Source organism: Carassius carassius, chromosome 6 (genome assembly GCF_963082965.1).
Source record: "Carassius carassius chromosome 6, fCarCar2.1, whole genome shotgun sequence".
In the NCBI taxonomy this organism is placed as follows: Eukaryota; Metazoa; Chordata; class Actinopteri; order Cypriniformes; family Cyprinidae; genus Carassius; species Carassius carassius.
The window spans coordinates 28,093,662-28,114,373 of record NC_081760.1 but is presented as its reverse complement, the minus strand read 5'-3'; the positions used below and the strand labels follow the sequence as shown (position 1 = coordinate 28,114,373).

At 38.0% G+C, this 20,712-nt stretch overlaps 1 protein-coding gene across 3 annotated transcripts in view; it reads left to right on the top strand.

The window, feature by feature from the left end:
• The window catches only part of LOC132142574 (storkhead-box protein 2-like), a 59,133-nt gene that overhangs the window by 7,700 nt on the left and 30,721 nt on the right, over positions 1 to 20,712 (top strand). The window contains exon 1 of one of the 3 annotated variants that reach the window (XM_059552543.1): positions 8,464 to 8,604. The exons of 1 other annotated variant lie outside the window; for it this stretch is intronic. In XM_059552543.1, the coding sequence (XP_059408526.1) occupies positions 8,529 to 8,604 (76 nt within the window). In that variant the 5' untranslated portion in view covers positions 8,464 to 8,528. Of the gene's footprint in view, positions 1 to 8,463; positions 8,605 to 12,759; positions 12,953 to 20,712 lie in introns of those variants that run through there. One more of the 3 variants, XM_059552542.1, reaches the window with a different exon arrangement.

The following is a 20,712-nucleotide window of genomic DNA, read 5'->3' as shown; positions in this document are numbered from 1 at the left end:
TTAATACATGTAGCAAACAAAATAATTCTAACTTGGAGAATTTCGATATTGAAAAATTTCCAACATAAACAAAATGTGAACCGTTTCTTCAGAGTGTGAAAGACATAACCTGCAATTTCTTCTTCTAAATTAATAGAATTTCAAGATGTGTAACTCAAACCCCAATATTTTCTTCTGGATGTCAGGATGAATTGGGCTGAAGATTTATACTCTGGGTAGATTGGGATGGCTACCTCTTATGTCTTTGTATTACTTGGAGGTCGCCCAGAAACCATGAAGTTTTAGATTTCACACACACACACACACACACACACACACACACACACACACACACACACACACACACACACACACACACACACACACACACAGACAGAGACACAGACACTTAGAGCATTATAGTAACCACACTCTTGAGGAGATCCTCAAGGCGTCTGCAGAATAGTAATCATTTTGCTGAAAAGTGAGAATACCTCTTTAAACATGTTCTATGTTCAGCATCTGCCAGGACTCTGTTAATGGAATGTGGATGGCTGTCCATAGATCAGCTTGTCATAGGGAGGAAATGTACAAGGACCGTGATAGTACAGTGTCCCTGGATGTTGTGTGTACACATGGACTGTGGTGGCAGGTCTGCTTTGACGCATGATGGGAAGGAAGGCTGGTGGACAGGAAAGGGAACTCTGTGGCAAGCGCTAGAAGCCTTGTCTTCAATAGAAGGAAAGGGAGGAGTACAGAAGAGAATGAAAGGAAATAGCCAATGGATCAGCAAATCAGCATCATGTAGAGAAGTGTGGACAGACTGGCTCAGTCATAGCCAACTTTTCAGACAAAAGGTGTTTGACAGTTGGACCACAAGTTTCATGTTTCTATGGATTTATGCTTTATGTTTCACATATCATAAGAAATCAACTCTTCCTTACTTGGTTGTTTGAAGAAGAACATTGAACAACAACAATATACTGTAATATTTGAGAACTCATAGCTAGGTTGCAATAACGGCTTGTTCTGAAACCAAAAACACAACGAGCTGATACAGGTCAATGTGATCTCATGTATTTTGAATGATGCATAGAAATACACATACAAGTATGCATTTGAAAAAGATATGCATGCTCTCACGGAGTGGGTTAGGATAAGATTTTTAGCAATGAACAACTTTAACAATTTTTACACCGTATCTCACACAAAACTGTTGTATACTAGCAGAGAGTACTTTGAATACAATTTTAAATAAATTATTGTGAATACACTTACCTGCATGATACCTTTTTCTTTATACTATATGTATGTATTCTTTAAAAATGGTCCGGTTTAGAGATAGGAGGTGGATTTGTGAAAAATATAGTTTAGCTATATAGAAGCTATATAGTTGTCTATTGTAACAAAAAATACTGTCATTGTACACACTTTTCAAGGGAGAGACTGAAGAAATGATCCTCCAGCAAACATAAAACAAACCTGTACATATTACTGCACTATCAGCTCTAAGGGAAATTCTTCTCATTCCACTACCTGGTACTGAATGATTTGTTCTGGAATGTGGTGATATGTCTAGTATTTGCAGATTTGATTTTAGGCTTTTTGCCTTAAATGGTATGATCTACATTGCAACTCATAAAATGATTGATTCTTCATTTTGAATGTTTGCAGTGATTTGGAATGTTGTATTAGTTTAAAAGAAACATTCGGTTTCTGGTTATTTGTCAGTTCGTGGTCTGCAGTACCTATTAATTTCATGATCTGACAAAGCTCTTTTATTTTTTATTTTTTATTTTTTTTATCAACATGCATACAAATTAAACAACTGATACAGTACATAATTAACTGCTTTATATATATATATATAATATGAAATTCATGTTATTTGTCATTTGAAAGGATCGTTTTTGCTCATCATCCCTTATATTGATATCCATGATGGACAGCCAAAGACAGCCAATAGACAGGCCTTAACCATTTAACATAGTGACTTAAAAGTGTTTTTTTTTTTCATGTTTTCCTCAGCATGTCAAAAACGTTTTTTAATAATATTTGAAAAGGTCATTTAATCATTATAGAACCTAAACAACGCATCTTGCTTGTGTTGGATGGCCATATGTCCTCTTTTTCTTGGGCATGTCCTGGCTGGGATTTCAAAATTTAGGTTTTCCGTTGACGTGCTCTTTATAGTCTTCACACATGTGTATTTTCCTTGTTTTGACTGTCTTGACAAAATAAGTCGATTGTGTGATGCGTGCATGCTATGACTTTCAGCAAGAAAAAAATGACCAGACCAAGACAAATCCAGGAAAAAGAGGATGTATGATCACTCTTGTGTATCATGTCACATAAACATTTATGTACCTATATTATATGTTACATAAATTAGAATGCAAGATTAAAATGAGATTTTAGAATTTTTTTTTTGTACACAGCAGCCTTAAAAGTGTCCCCTTTTTTTACAACCCCTTTATAACTTATCTCAGGAAACCAATTGTTGGCAGGGTCATAGATGTTATATTCCTTGAGCTTTCTTTCTTCCTCTTATGCAGTAAAACAGGAAAAACAAAACCAAAGACTCAAAGTTTAGAATGTGTTTTTCATAACCCAGACATCCCCATTCATTTAGGGGTCCTAAATGAATCAAACGGTATTAACGGTATTATGCTTCGATGCTCGTTAAGTATAGTTTATTATTAATCTGATTATTGATAGTTTATCAGAAAATGTTTATGTGCTCATATTTGGCTGCAATCAAGTAGTTAGATAGATGAGTGATCTGCAGTGGCTGAAAATATCAAACTTATGAGAAAAATTGTGATTACTTTTATTTGTTTATTTTTTAGATTTTAGATTATAGACCTTCAGGCTTTCATATTATCATGATTTATCATCGGTAAAACAGTTCCTTGATGTTTTTTCCCCTACTACTTCTAGAATACTTCTAGAACTGTCTGTTTCCCAAACCCTTGTGAGGGTAAAATGGGTTTCTCTGACTTATTTTCAGTGCTGCAACAGACATGGAGGCTACAAGATCTTAAGACCAGGCAGATAGAGGGATACAAAACAATATTAATAAATAATATATCAAAAAATTTGAATAATTCTAATATTAATGAAAATAAACTATTATTAAAAAGGACATTTATAAAACCATTAAGGTATATAGCACTTTCAAATAATTAAATAACAAGGTTTCTGCTTAACACTTATAAGGGTTCTGCTATTGATACAAGCCAAATAATAGTTTTCTGGTACTTTATAGATCCATTTTATTTTGGATTGTAGTAATTGAGATCCAAAAAGGCTAACAACCAAAACCATGATTTCATGTTAAGTTGTTTATATCAATTTATGTGGTCTGTAACCAGGCCCGGTTCTACGGGGGTGCTAAGCACCCTCAAATAAAAGTGAAAGCACCCTCAGATGAAAAATTATTAATAGCACACATAAACGAGATTTTGCCGAAAATAAAACACAGACGGATTTCACACTCCTGCCTATAATAGGATAGCCTACACAAAATAAATAAATTAATAAAATTAAACAAATATATATATATATTAAATAAATTATTTCGTTATGCTTTCATGTTTAATGCATTGTAGTTGTCCTTTCGTGATCGCGATACGCAAAAGGTGAAGCTGTCTCTTTAATTGCCCACTTTGCTTGCGTGCGTGCTTCCCGCTCAGAAATTTTGTTAGCTGACTTTCTGAGACGGGGCTTTAGGTAACGTAAATAACAGTTCATATTTACTAACACAGAAGTTTAGCCCGAACCTCGCGTCATTTTAATGACGTTTCTCCAACATAATGTTCTCCAACATAAATGCATTCAAGTCTGGATTCGCAAGCCGTTTGAAGGAAGGTTACAGTACTGAATATATTTGGATTAACGTTAGCTTCTTCCTCCTCCTCTGAATCACAACCTGTAAGTATTATTATTAATAATTGTAGCATGCTCAATATGTATTTTGTGTAACGTTATGTGTGTTGTGTAACGTTAAGCTAGCGCAGCTTCTTGGTCTTTTGCTGTCAATTGTTTTGAACTGCTTGTCGTTGTTATTGGAGTTGTCATAAAGAATATAGCAGCAATACCTTGGTGTAATAACGTTACTGCAGCAGTGCTTTATCAATATGTTTATGCATAACGCTAACAATGAATGACTGATTGGGTGTTGATGTGTTGTCATGGTTGTCATATTATACAGACCCGGCAGTCAGCAGTGTTGGGAAGGTTACTTTGGAAATGTAATAGGTTACAGATTACAAGTTACCCTATTTAAAATGTAATAGTAGTGTAACTTTTTTAATTACTTTAATAAAGTAATGTAACTAATTACTTTTGAGTACATTTTGATTACTTTTATAAATTTCTAATGAATGTTAATTTGCAACTGTTAATCATCTGTCAGACTTTCACCATCCTTCATCACTTAAATTAAGATTTAGCAGATTTAAAATCAAAAGAACTAGTTTATAGATACTGTTTTTTAAACCAAATCTTTGCATAACTACAGGCATCTAACTGCATCTAACAATGGTTTGGGGAAAAATAGTTAATAAAAAAATAAAAGCATATATATCAACTCAAGTACGGTTATCTAATAAGCATGTGTCCTATTTTGTGTACTAAACTCCTGAAACATTGGTGTCTTTTTGAAACACTGCTGTCTCTTTGTATATGATATGATGATAGTTTCTCAAAACAAGTAAAAAATGCTCATGAAGTGACTGTTCTAGAGATTAATTTCCATGAGGGGCGGACTGGGAAAAAAATAGGCTGGGAAATCTCACACTCATACACCCACAACCCATTCTGAAACATGGACAACCCTATTTTTATTTTTTTGGACCTGACATGAAAAAATGTGAATCCTTAGGTTGGGGGAATTGCAACGTAATTAAGAGTTCTCTCCTGAACTGCACCTTCACTTCCATTATCCACCCATCTCTCTCATGACTTTAATACTGAAGGTTTTTATTTGACTTTTACCATGTTTTGTAAGTGCAATTTTGTTTTTTTGGCAAATGAATTACCACTTGTATTTATTTTTACTACAAATTCCATGGTTAAACTACGGTTAGTGCCATACCATAGGCTATATTAATTTTCCTAAGGGTTGTGTTTTTGTATCCACTAGCTCCCCCTAAACCTATGATAAAATATGATGATTTGTCTGCTAACTTACTACTGTAACATTACAAAAGATAATAATGACGTCGTTTATACAGTATTTTGAGTGATTGCGAGCAATGTGCTGCTGCTGCTTGACTAAGTAAACAAAGACAAAACTACATTAGCATCTTTACAGATGAAACTGACCTGCACCTGAAACCCTGAACAGAAGTGTCGCTTCTCTGCTCCAGCTGTGCGCTTACACAGTTCACTCCGGTCTCTCTCTCTCGCATTGATTACTCGGAGTCTGATCCAAACCGTTCGGCGGAGGCGCGGAGAGCGCGCGAGCCCAACCATTGCCAGTCACGACTAACCGATTCATGATTTATTAGAGATTTAATTATCGAATGGTGGATTCGGAAATAATCGCTTTAGTATATTCGGCCTGCAATTATACAATAACAATATTAAAGTAGAAGGCCAAATCGTCTGCCAGGCCACCGGGAATAGTCCCGGTGTTCTGACAAATAATGCTACCTATCAGATTATGCTACCAACACTGTATTTATCATACTGTAAGGGTAGGTTTAGGGTTGGGGTAGGTGTACATGTTAATAAAGCCTCACACCTTATTAATATCATGCATTAAGCAAAATCTGATAGGTAACACTTGAACACCGGTTCTCCCGATGTCCAGTCAGCGCCTGATTTCCACAGACACGCAGAACGTGCAGGATTCATATTCAGTCTTTTTGCGGATTAATATTCACAGACATCAGTCCATATCGGGTTTTGATTCAAGTGTACTGACCTACTTTTGATTTATTCGTCCAAAATGTGGCATATTGCGTCCGCGTTATAGGCTGAATTCCATTTTTATGACTGGATTCTACTAATGTGTTTTCCGCGTCTCGGAGATTATGGGTCATATGTCTTAGTGCAATTTGGGAAAGAAATAAGCTGTATGTGGATGTGTGTAAATATTCAAATGTAATCCTCTTTGTAATCGTTACAATTTTCATAAGTAACTGTAATTTAATTACTCATTTTTTCTTAGTAACTGTAACTGATTACTGTTACATTTATTTTGTAATTAAATTACGTAACGCCGTTACATGTAACTAGTTACTCCCCAACACTGGCAGTCAGCGCTAGTGCATTATGGGTAATTGTTTGTTGGGAGTTGATTTATGCGTTATTACAGCAATATGGTTGGGGTTTGTGTTAGTAAAGTTACGTGTGTTTATGTTCAAGTTAGGTTGGATGTTCTTGGTACATTTTCTGCCTTATGTAAAAATGTGTCTCTCACCGTCGTGGAGAGAGACGTGTGTAAGGCAGTGACTTTTGGCCATTCTAGGAGTGTTCAATTGAAGTTGAAGCCGGTTAGAACATGGGTATCACCACAGTGTAGGTAGGCTATGTGTGGCATGTTTTATTATTTTGCAAAGTGAAGATTGGTGCTTGTTTACATGCTATTCTATAATTTCCTGCCAGATCGTATATTGTTTAACATAACAGCAATTACAGTAGTATTGTTGTATACAACATCCCCAATTTTGAGATACTATGTTTCAGACTGATGACTGAGCTATTTCCTACGATTATGTAAGCAGCATCCTCACTATATTCAGAAGCACCCTCAGTGATTTGGTTCTAGAACCGTGCCTGTCTGTAACTCTGTTGTTCATATGAGGCTTAATTTATTGACCAAGAACAATAAAGCACAACTTTTCTAAGAAAATCTGATGCACCGCTGCCATCTAGAGGCATGGAGTACAATTTTCATCTGCATCCATCCTTATGGTAGGGTTTTAATGTAAATCAAGAAGTTTTGTCTTGTGAGTGACAACATAAATATGTCAGTACATATTAAACCGAGTTTTAAACAGAATTTGTAAAAATAAAAGTACAATTTTGATTATTACAATTACTTTAATTGTTTTGCATACATCAAGTCAAATGAAAAGATGTTAGCATAAAGCCTCCCTCCTCATTTATGTATTTGTGTAAGTTTATTTTATGTGTTTGTGTGTGTGTGTGTGTGTGTGTGTGTGTGTGTGTGTAGAGCTTTAGTGGTCACTAAAAATCCAATGGCACTTCTTGTAAGTAGATGGGGTGTCCTGGCCAAATTCCCTCCACTGGCCCATGTGAATCATGGCCTCCTAATAATACCCATCCACTAAATTGGCTTTATCTCTCACTCCTCTCCACCTGTATGTGGTGTGTGGTGAGCACACAGGTGCTGTTGTACTGTGGCTGCCAGCGCATGATCCAGGTAGATGCTGCACACTGGTGGTGTTTGAGGAGAGACCCCCTCATGTGATTGTAAAGCGCTTTGGGTGTACAGAAATACACAAAGCACTATATAAATGCCTAATTTATTAATTCATTAATTCATAGATAGATAGATACATATTAGTTAATTTTAATATTATCACCAATAATAATAATAATTTCATTTTTATTATTGTTTTTTCCTAAAAAGCATAATAAGCCTCCTTGATCCCTCTCCACATTTTTCAGTGGCATCTCCACTATTCACCTTTTAGAGATGTCCTACTGCAGAGCCTATGAGCTCATCAAGCACCGTCGCCATGGTTACGGCTGCTGTTGCAGCTCAGAAATAAGATGGCTGGTGTTTTATTCCCCTCTTCCTTTTAGTATGAATGGACCAGAGCAGCTTCGCCTTTCCCCCTCTAACTTCACTCTTTTTTTTTCTTCATCCTCTCTCTCTATTCCATTCTCCCATCCTCCAATCCACAGCCAAGCAGAATAGTTATTGGTTTCAGCTGATGAGCCGGTGGACAGCAATAGGACAGTGTGAGGAAAAGGTTATAGCACAAGGCCTCTCTCCTTAAATGTGCTTGAGCTGAACCTGCTGGCCACAGTGACTAAAGGTAGAGAATTTTGATTCACTCTCACAGTTTCTGATGCACTTGTGGAGTATTTTGTGCATTTTTACGGTTTTGTTGACATAGAGGTTTAGTTACATTGCATTGCCCAAGCACACTGACACTAATACTAAATATTTAAAGTGCCCCTATTATGCCATTTTTAAAGTTGCTAATATTGTTTTATGAGTCTCCTAAAACATATTTACATTCGTGCAAGGTCAAAAAACATGTTAGTTTTCTCAAAAATAGATTTAATTTTACCTAATTGCTAAATGATTCTTAAATGACTTTTCAGAATCGGTCTCTCTAAACCCCTCCTTTTTGTGAGTCCTCACTGCTTGTGATTGGTCAGGTGGGGCAGTGCTTTGTGATTGGTCCAGAGCCATAGAGGGATTGGCCTTAGGTTGGTCTAAAGTGTACAGCTCATGTCGGGAAGAAACACCTATACCCATGAAGGAATGACAGCCCTGGACACTTGTTAATACATAGAAAACATGGTATCGATTGCACCTTACCAATTCGAGCCAGAGTCTGATGATGAATAGATTGAACTGGCTGATTGACAACAGACTGATTCACAAGCAGGACTGGAGCAGGACGTTTCTCAGCGGTGAGTGTCAAGTGTTAACAGGTTTGTGGTAATTATAAGATGTGATAAAACAAATTTACTCTCACAGCGTAGGATACAGCGTCTTCTCAACATGATGTTAACCACAAGGAAATTTTACTGTTTGTGGGCGGGCAAGTGGGCGACTCAGAACATGGGCTGACATTATGCATACTGTATGTGTTACCTCGTGACGTGGAGCCATAACAGACTAAGATTTCAATTCCTGATTCCTGAATTCCTTTTAAGCAATTGCGAGCCAACTCATTTATTTATTTATTTTTTATTTTTTGATAGACAGTAACTTTATTTGTCGGCTTCACAACTTTGCAGAATGCAGATAGTTTGTGTTCACATACAGCTACATGACACACTGCATGAAAGGTATTATTGGAAAAGGCATAATAGGGGCGCTTAAAAATATTTTTTTTTTATGTATGGTTACGGCTCTAATAAGACAGTACTAAAAATGTGAAAGGTGTAATAATGTATAATGGAACTGATGATGGATGGTTATATGATCATTCAAGAAAAATGTTTAATGAGATATATACATAAGCATTCAAAACTTTGGGGTTAGTAAGATACGTGTCAAAGAAATGCTCTTCTTTTGAACTTCCATCAGATAATCCAGTTTTTTAATCACAGTTTGCACAAGAATATTAAGCAGCTTTAACGGTTTTAGCATTGATAATAATAAGAAAAGTTTCTTAAGCAGCAAATCAGCATTAGATTGATTTCTGAAGCATCAGACACAGGCCTGGAGTAATGGCAGTCATGAATAAATTACATTTTAAAAATTGAAATCTGTAATTTTAGTCCTCTGTTTTTAATAAAACAAATGTAGCAAAGGTCAGCATTAGAGACATCTTTCAAAAACTTACTGACCCCAAACATTTGAACGATAGTGTAGCTAAACAAAACACATAACCAATCTGACTAGTAATACTTGTCGTGTCATGTGTTTGTACATTTGAAGTTAATCAATTTTCTTGTTGTGACTTGTTGCATGTTTTGTAACTGAGACTCATAGTAGCACTGTTATACCACTAGAGGGTATGTTAGGATTATACTCAAGGCAGAAAGATCAAAACTGATCATCTGTCATTAGAGACATTAGCCATCATGTTGTGTCACACCTCGTCTTGCTTGTTGTTAGCCTTTAGCCTCTGTAACGCCTTCTTGCAGGGAGTTTTTTCTGTGGTCACATTCACTCTCATTTTAATTGTAGAGGGAGCAACTTGAAAGGAAGGCATTGGTGTTTTGTCATGCCTAGTTGGCCTCTAACCTCCTCCTCCTTGATATGGTTTAAATCAGCAACAAAAAACTAAATCTCCCATACATGGTCCCCTGCTGCTATCATGAGGCCTCTTCATTCAGATTATTATTGGGATCTTATTCCAATTTTTGGATATTGACTATTTTGACAAGAAACTACATAACTGCTCTGTTTATGGTTATGCCAGTGGAATAATGAACTATCACACTCAGCTATTATTAACTTATTTAGTGAGTGAAAGTGATTAATAATAGGGGGTTACTGAAATCGAGTAGTATTCTGGTCATGTGATCTTAGTATGTCACCCACCATGAGACGATCCACTACATGTAAAATAATTTTAGTTTCAATTTATTTTAAAGTGCAATAGTTATTTATTATTATGCAATATTATTAATTTACAACATGTACTTGCTATAGGCTTTGGTTTAGGGGTAGATCCTCCTAATTATGCATATTTTACGGTTTATTCTTGTATTTACTGAATCATTTACTGTAGTAAGTATATGTAACGTAACAAGGATACTAAAATAAAGTGTTACTTTTATTTTATTAGACTACTGATCCGACTAGAAACTTAATCTAATGTGAGCTTTCATGATTTCAAGATTATTATATTAAGAACAATACATTTGAGTATGTCATAATTCACGTAATATGTTGAGCAAGGCTTTTTAATCATTCAACTCTTTTTCAGCTGTTCTGTATTTTAAGGGATACTTATCCTAACAATGAAAAAAGTCTCTCATCATTTGCTCACCCTCATGCATTCACAGCTGTAAATGACTTTTGTTCTTCTGTGGAACACAAATGGAGATTTTTAGAGAAATAATCCATCTCTGTAAGTCCGTATAATTAAAGTAGATGAGTCCCTCAAAGCTAAAGCTTTAAAAATCACAAAACTAACAGGACTATCCATACAACCCCAGATGAATCGATGTCTTCTGAAGTGAAACGATAGGTAGGTCTAAGAAAAATATTTTAAAATTGTTAAAATATATAATATCATTTCCAGCCAAGTGTCTTGCTGTGAATGTCAGCACCTTGTGAAGTTTGATGTAAGCATGTTGTGAAACTTGTTTGAAAAGTGATATGGAAGCACAGAGGACTGGCACTTTCACTACACGCTTAGATCACACTTCATAACATTCATTTGCATCAAGTGAATGCACTTATGAAAATTGGCCAGAAGAAGTTGTTTATAGTTATAATTGTAGTTTATAATTTTGGGGTAAAGTATCCCTTTAATGTCTAAATAAATAAAAATGTGTGCTGATGAAAGTATTGGATGAGATTTTATATATTTTTTTCTTTATTCAGTCACAAATGAAAAAAATATTATTATATATAAATATATAAAAAAAATTTTTGTAATATTGTGCTTTGGCTTTGAATTTGCTAATGAATGCTAAAAGATAAAATGAATGTTGAATAGGACAAATACTCTTGTACAATTAGCGTAGAACTAAAGCAGGTCATGGGGAAGGTGGAGAAGATGCGCACTTGTTTTTAAATTATTTTTTTTATTACGTTATTCTTAGGAAACCTGCAATGGTCTGGATGTATTTTCAGTTCATACTTTGATTTCCCTTATGAACCCTGCTATTATTTCCTTTTCCCCCATCTTTTTCTCTTTTTTTTTTTTTTACATCCTTGCTAACCTGCTCTCAATCGCACTCCAAAACACGCACGCTCACGAACATCCTCAGCTGCGCGCTCACACACTCAATCGCTTGCTCTGCTGCTCTCCTGCCTCCCCCCTCACTCACACATACACTCACACACATACACACACCCCTTTCATAAGGTGCTGGCAGCAGCAGTGTTAGCAGCAGCAGCGACGGCATCAGCATTGAAAGAGGAGGGAGCCTCGGAGACAAGATGTAGTCGCGTGAATGAGCGTGTAGCCTCACAGCCACCATCCTCCTTCACTGTGGAATTACGGAACAAAAGAGGAGGACCTTTCTTCCGCATTTGCAGTTTCCATTTTTCCACCTTCCCCCTTGTCGCGGTTTTTCTAACCTCCCCCTTGTGCGAGGCATCGTTTTCGACGGAGGCTAGTGACAGAGCTGGAGAGGAGGGAGGCTGACACGGGCTTGTCTGTGGATTGAGATCACCAAAGCTTCGAGGTCACCTCAGTGGCTGTCCACTCCTTTCTTCTTTTTCTCCCTCCCCCTTTACGTTTTCTCTTTCCCTGGCAGGCCTTTTGTTTTTCAGCGGATTTGTCCAAGGGGCTGCCGCCGCGGTGCTGAATTGGGCTATTGTTGGACAGGCAGGCCTCTATATCTCCCACCCTCCCTCCCTCCCGCCACAATACCCTATCCTTCCTCCCTCCCTCCCTCATTTTTCTTCCTTCACTTCTCCATCCTTTCATCGCAGTGCACCTTGCTTAAACTCATATGTGTGTTTGTCGGTACGCACGCACTGTCCGGAATTGCCTTGTTCTTCTCACCCCATTCCCACACCTCCATCTCCATCTTCTCTCATCCCTGTAGTGTCTGGCGACATAATGTGCCCTTCGTGGCACATGAATCCGGATGTTTGGCAGGGGGTCCGTGGGATTTGTTCCAGCCAAGGGTGATGCCTCAAAGGACAGCCCAGCCCAGCGCTCCCACGCCCACCTCCAGCCAGCCTGCCTGTCACTGAGCACACCCGCCTGCACCACCACGTGTCACCCCCGGTTCGTGTGTGTACGTGCGCGTATGTGTGTATATGTGTACGCACGTGTGCATGTGCGAGAGCACCCTTACCATGACTCTTGCCTGATACCTGGACTGGAGTGCCCCCTGCCAATGTGGGGGAGGGACTGAACCTCAGGTTTCTCCCCACCCCCTCCCTCCCCTTACCCCTTTCCCTCTCTCCCCCCTTCCCCCCTCCACGGGTAACCTGCCGGCATGAAGAAGACCCGCAGCACCAACATCAGACGGGCCTGGCCCAGCTCGGATCTCTCGGAGCGGGCCTTGGAGCGCATCCGCTCTCGCAGTGAGAAGGACTACCACCACCGTAAGCACTTTCCACCGCCCCCTCCTCCGACCCACATCTCCCCTTCTCTGCGGGGCTACATGACACCAGGTGGGTCCCCCAGGACCTCTGATTCACCTTGAACCAGAGGCTGTAAATCAGGGTTCCACACATCTGTTCCTGAAGGACCACTGCCCTACAGAGTTGAGATCAGGCTCTGATCAAACCTACCTCAACTACCTGTAATTTTCTAGTAGCTCTCAAGACCTTGATTAACTTACTCTGGGGTCTCTGATTTGGGCTGGATCTAAACTCTGCAGGGGCTTGTGGACCAGATTTGAGGAACCCTACTTTAAATGTTTGTTAGCCTAGGGAATTAATAACCTGTCATTCTCCATCATCAGTGTCTTGTTTAAATGGCTATGCGAGGTTGATATGCTGATATACAGGGGCGTTTGGCACATTATAGTGGCGAAGCAGTCGCAGCAACACAACCAAAGCAAAGGATGAACTCAAGCACCATGCTTCCACCATTTTGGTCCCAGCTAGGTTTTTATTTTTTTACTATTAGTATTTAGTTTGTAGCATCATGAATAACAATTCTGGCAGCTAGTTTCCCAGTTGTGCATGTGTAGTGAGAGAGATTCTGAGATTGCCTAATGTTTCATGGCTGCTTTTCTTCATTTCTGTTGTGAGTGTTCTGTTATTGTCCGTAATATTCAGCTGGAGAACTGGTCAGGTCTGTAGAGGAACTTAATATTGAAATGGCAAGGTGACACCACCTCAGTTTTCAAAACTGTATTTTTGATCTGTGTTTGGGTAAGTTAAGTTGCCTGTCCTTTTAGTTTTGTGATTCTACAGATATGTCAAACGCAATATATATGCTTGCATGTTGTATGGTCGTTTGTGTGTGTGCATGTTCATGAGGTGTGAGCAACTGGGTGCAAAGTTAGCACAGAGACTGTGAAAAGGAATAAATCTGTAAGTTCTCTTAGTTTTAAGCATATCAGTATCATATCAGAGCACCCACAAATAGGATACTACATCTTCATGTCCTATAACATTTTTGAAATGCATTTAAGGCACAAATTCCATCTTTGGTTGTGAAAATTAACCAAGCCTGTCCCAGCCTAAAGGTATTGACCTTCTAGCATGTATCCAACAATTAAAATCATTTAAAAAATCATTTTACATATGTTGAATTTGATTATCAGTTTTTAACTAATTGCAATCACCTCTTTCTGCAACATCCCACATGGAAAGAACCTATATAAACATATATGTTCCAATATAGGTTTTGATATATGTTTTTAATATATGTGACATTTATAAAATTGGCCGTTTTCCTATATTATATGTACATATATGCACACATATATACACATATATATATATATATACGTATTGGAAGAGTGAAACCGATGTTTTGAAATCGGGTCCCAGAGTGGGGATATATTTAAAAACTTCTATATTTGAAAATTTCTTCTCGACGGCAAATCCGTACATTTTCTGAAAATATGGCGTCATCAGCCCACGTCTCGCCCCTAGTCAAACACCACTACATCACGTAACAGCAACAAAAACATGAACAAACACTGAACGCTAACATTAACACGGATTAAAAAATGTATTGTTCCATGTTCGTTTGTGTACCACACGCAAGGTTTATCAGCAAATCCATGTCTTCTTCTCCATTTTAAGTGTATCTCTGTGGCAGAATTACAGCGCCACATGCTGGTCTGGCATGTATACTACATCGGTTTCGTGTGGACGCGGATATTTCTTGAGATGAGGGAAAAAAAGATTGGGGTTCCGTCTCCGTGTGGACGGGACCGAAGAAGTAACGGGTACTTACGGTTATGGATAGAAATGTAGCGGAGTAAAGAGTACAATATTTGCCTCTCAAATGTAGTTGAGTAAAGTCATGATTACTCCCCAAAAATGATACTTGAGTAAAGTAAAGATCCCTCAAAATTGTACTTAAGTACTGTACTCAAGTAAATGTACTCCGTTACTGTCCGGCTCTGTATATCATGTTAATATATTGCCACAGTTAAATTCCATAACATGCCAATTACATGTGATACCAATTTCACGTTCGCACATACATAAGTTCTTGCATATTTTTTTTAGTTAATTCTTAGTTTTTGCCTTGATAATAGAAAATATGAGCTAGGCATCATGTATGACCGTCAAAAATGGGATATGAGCTACAAAATGACCAGATCCTGCCATTAACTATATAGAAGACATATCTTGTATGTATAGGGCTTATATGTGGATATGAAGAAGCAATACAGGAAACCTATATTTCCTGTATATGCACATATATGCACCTCAATTTTGCCTATATGTGGCATATATACGCATATATGCAGCATATATGCAGTATATATACAGCATATATATTATCATATATGTGCATATATGCAGCATATATGTGCATATACACTGCATATAGGTTTCATATATGCGCATATATCCACATATAGGTTCTTTCCATGTGGGATGACCTGACGACAAGAAAATTTCCACAAATTGTAGTCACAGCATCCATCAAATTTAAGAATACATCCCTTTTGCCTAAACTATTTAAGATCAAACAACTGTTGTTTCTTTAGATATTGAGAAATTAAGTTCATTATTAACATCTGTGTCTAATCCAGCTAACCTTTACTTAGTAGTAGCTTAATTTAGGCGAAATATGTGCACCTGCTATATTTTGGATTTTAATTTAAAGGTTGACGTAATGTTTATTTCTAGGTTGAGAAATTAGATGCAAAATAAAGTGTTCATGGTTTGACCTTCTAAGACAGACAGTCAACATTTTATCAAGGTTAAGTACCTCTTTTCTTTAACTATTTAAAAAAAAAAAAAAACAGACATTGAGCATCAGACCTTATTTTGTACCCCATGGAATGTGCCACAAAGAAGGCTAGTGTTCGCCCAGATGAGGTTTACATTGTCTTTACTCCAAGCCAGATGAAAGTTTCTACACTTGAATAATCACTTTTTTTTCAGGTCTCACATTTTTAACATGGCAATTCCTTTTCAGCTTTTACAGCTAAGTGCTTTAGAAGTTGACATTTTGCCATCTGTCCCGGTATTCTTTAAAGGAATTGTGGAAATTGTTTTCATTTACATATTGTTCCCCCACCATTAAAGGTGCCATAGAATGCATTGATACAATATTCTAAATTGTTCTCTGATGTCCCTAGAGTGTGTATGTGAAGTTTTATCCCCCAGAATTTTTATAGCTTGTTGAAATTGCCGTTTTTAGGGTATAAGTCAAAATGAATATTTTTTTTGTGTCTGTCCCCTTTAAATGAAAATGAGCTGGTGCTCCCGATTCCCTTTTCAGAAGAGTGCAGAGCTTCTTGAGATCATGCTTACTGGCATATTGGTGTTAAGGTTTAACAGGTGGTGAACGTGTTACTGACCTCACATTGCTTCCAAATGCAAAATTTAACAACTTCTTTCCTATTTACGATCATTCTTGTAGCACATGAAGGCAGCATTAGTGGAAACAGGCAGAGACAATGGTAGCTTTAGCAACATTAGCCTTACAGAGAGCCAAGAAGTCGTGGGGAATTTCGTGGGGAAGTTGTGGCCTAGTGGTTAGAGAGATTGATTCCTAACCCTAGGGTTGTGGGTTCAAATTTTTTGGGCTGGCAATAGTACGACTTAGGTGCCCTTGAGCAAGGCACTGAACCCCCAACTGCTCCCCAGGTGCTGCAGCATAAATGGCTGGCCACTGCTCCGGGTGTGTGTTCACAGTTTGTGTGTGTTCACTGCTGTGTGTGTGCACTTTGGATGGGTTAAATGCAGACCTCAAATTCTGAGTATGGGTCACCATACTTGGCTGAATGTCACGTCACTTTCAAGAAGCTCTTTTGGAAAACAAAATATGATGTGTGATGCTTACTTCTGTCTGGAGTCTGGACGTTTGCGCATGAAGCATTGGTTTCGACCCCTCTTTCAGAAGCAATCTTTGCACAACTCCAGCACTGTACTGACTTTTGTTTGAGAGGCAGTCCTGTGTAAAATGTTAGCACAAACATATAGGACTTTTCAGGGTCGTTGGTGCATCCCAACACACAACACTATTAATGGCTCTTTGAAGTGGACATTGTACCTACAGCAAGCTACAGCAAGAAAACAGTATTGGCGGACCGCTGCTTCTCACTCAGGGCTGTGTATATGCTAATAGGGCAGAGAGAGTCACAAATGGGTGGGACTTTCCCGAGTATGACGTCATAGTAGTGAGAAATCTGGAACTGCTCGTGTGGAGAGACTGTTTATGATTTATTGGGATTATAAAACAATGAGTGGGTGGATTTATACTATTATAGGCTGGTTGATTTCACACACTGCAGACACACAACTGTGTTCAAACACCTTAAAGTGAAATTTCAAGTGAATGGTGATAAAATTGTGTTAGTTTGATCTGAAACAGATGAATATGAATCTGGCAATGTTTTGTTACACTTTTTATTGTACATATTGCAGTAATTTGGAAATTAAATGTCCTGAGTGGACATTGTTAATTAATAACAATAAGATAATATATATATATATATATATATATATATATATATATATATATATATATATATATATATACACACACACACATACAAGATAAAATGCACTTTCTGAAGTAACCATACAATTGTAGCTGGCTTCTATAAGTCTTTGAGCTCTTTTATTGCAAGAGCAGAGCTACCAGGCAAGTATACTACATGAGAAAAGCCATGCATGTGGAACTTTATATGTGATGCAAATGTCAAAATGTAATAGTTTACAAATCATGCACCAGGGCTCCAAACTGCGACTAAAACGGTCGCATTTGGGACCATAAATATTAAAATGCGAGTGAAGTTTTTGCTGAGGTCGCCACTGGCGACTAGGCCTATGTATTTACATGCTATCTCTTAAAAAATTGCATGTAATGCCTTTTTTCCTGATTGTTTTGCATTCACATCTTTTGTTATGTTCGCGCATTGAGAGAATGCGCATCGAAGTTTTAGTGGGAAAAAGAGTTTTAAACAGTCCTCATATGCCGCGCAGCAGCGCTGACACACACCTGATAAACGCGCGAGAGAGAGAAATGATGGAGACTTGAAGAGAAAGTGCAGAAAAACAGTGTCTATTTCGTTCATAACTTGAACCAACTACAACAGGTAAAGCTGTCATCTGTGTGGATATTGGTAATATCGTTAACAGTTCTCGTTTATAATCATAAGGCTTCTTCTTAACAAGATCTCAGTCCATGCTGTGTTCTGTTAATGCATGAACTTCATTATTTGAAGTGCACTTGCTGTCCATTAATCGCAAAAAGCTTTGTGCTTTGTTACTTTTTAATTTACAAAGTATCAACTTCAAACAATAAATACAGTTTTGTTGCTGTTTAAGGGGCCTTTCACATATCGCGCCTAAAAACGTGTGGAAAACGCTAGGCGCGCCGCTTTCTGATTTTTTTTCCAAAAGCCTTCGGGCTCTTGCGCTCTTGAGGCGTCTGTCGTTGCTAAGCAACCATGACCTGCTCTCTCCATGAAGACGCGTAAATTTCAGCAAAGGATAAATGGATTTGCAGCACTAAATATCGCTTGCAGTAGCTCTGTTACTAAATTTATTTTAAAATGTCTATCCATATACAGCTATGATCAGCTGTTCCTTCATCTTGGCTGAGCTTTCAACGTTGGTACTGGAAAGGATGAAGCTGATTGGTTGGTTCTTGTCACATGACCTGCGGTGCGCTTGCGGGATTCTGTAAAGTTGAGATGTTTTTAACTCGATGCGGTGTGGGCACACCTGGAAAAAAACGAGCCTATCATACCTTGCTCTTTACTACTAGAGTACATAATGAACATGAATTAAGATCAAAAGGTAGGCTATTTTGTAAGAGATTCTACAGTACAACACTTTCAAACTGCGGAAAACGTGTAAAGCTTGTAAACATTGCAACGTAATATTAACCTCAGTAACCTTTCGGTGTCCATAAGCTCATCAGTCAGCTAGAAAAATAACTATAAAGAGGAGCATTTTGCTATATTTATGAGCTATAATATTTTTACTTAACCTGTTGTCTATATGATTCAACTCCTCCTATAGACCCTTTGCACGTGACGTCACGCTCTACTCGCGCGAATTCTGAACGCCATGACGGACGGCGGAAGAGCTATTCTGTAGACGGACGGCAAGCCAAATGAGTTCGTGTTTGAGTTAGTTCTAGTTGTAAAATGGTTATTTCGTGTTGTGCCGTGGGCTGTGCTAATAGACAGGGTAAAGCCAATATATCTTTTTATCGAATACCATTTGATGGGGAGAGAAGGCAGCGATGGGTTGCTGCTATCAGCCGAAAGGACTGGCAGCCCTCCAAGTACTCCAGGATTTGCAGCGAGCATTTTTTACAAGGTAAGGTTCATGTATTTCCCAGTTACGTTTACTTAATTTGTGTAATACCATATCGCCATCCTTGTCCAGATGGAGACCCAGTCAAATTGTCATTTGTAACATGAGTAACCTAAGTTAGCTATGTAATGAGCAAGTGCCAGCTAGTGTGATAGGGCTGTGCAGTCTAACGTTAACGTTACTGCTACCCATTCACAAAGGTAGCTAACGTTAGCTTAATGTCATTATTAATGTAATTTAGGTTGGCTTTTATAAACGTGTTGAAAGATGTTTTTGTAAAATAAACCAGCCCTCAAACTTTTGACTATGCTGTTGTACTTTATAAAAGGATATTAAATGTATGTAGAATTACACACTGGCAAATCTTACTAATAATTCAATTACATTTTATTTATAGTATCACATCATAAGAAATTAAAAGAAAAACATTACAAATGGAGTAGGTCTAGACCACACTATAATTTACAAAGACCCAACAATTCTAGTAATTCACTTCATGAGTCTGTGGACTGTGTTTTGTCTGACAGCAGTCTATCTGGGCATGTATATGTCTTGGCCAATAACTCAGATAAAATGGCTGACCTATAGAAGGCCTCAACATTCTGCACTGCTTCTGTAAAAAAGTCAGCATCAGGCAAAATTCTCTGTATAAAAAAATCGGATGTAGACCACACCATGAAGTCACAAAACTTCCGCTTCGTCACAAACAACTGGGCTTGCACCTGGTAGTGGTATTGATGATCTCTGTTAAGTGCATGTGTACCATCTGTGTTCTCAATGCAGAAATGTTTCTTTTCAGTGGCACTGAGGACTCCGGTGTCTTTGGCACAGTGTGGGCATTTGATTTCCAAAATACCATCGCCACAGCAGGAGCAGGACAGCAAGGCATCTGGAGATGCTCCAAGGTAGGGACGGGAGGTATCAATATGGAGACCGGCATCACGAACACTTAGGTCCTGATGATGTTGTGCAGCGTAAGCCTCATATGTCTCTCTGGCTTTTTGTTCATGTTCACATCCCCATCTGAAAATGAGAAAAATAATGTTATTAAAGGAATAGTTCACTTTAAAATGATAATTTTCATATACTCACCCTCATATTGTTTCAAACCTGTATGAATTTCTTTCTTCTGCTGAACAGAAAGGAAGATATTTAGAAGAATGTCAGTAACCAGACAGTTTCTGGGTCCCATTGACTTCCATAGTAGAAAAAAATATACTATGGAAGTCAATGGGATCCAAAAACTGTCTGGTTACTGATAATCTTCTAAATATCTTCCTTTCTGTTCAGCAGAAGAAAGAAATTCATGCAGGTTTGAAACAACATGAGAGTGAGTATATGATGACAGAATTTTCATTTTAAAGTGAACTATTCCTTTAAGTCATCGTAGCTCTTTGAGTGTCCTTTTCATTGGATTTGTTCTCTCATTTCCCTAAGAACTATAAGTACTATAGATG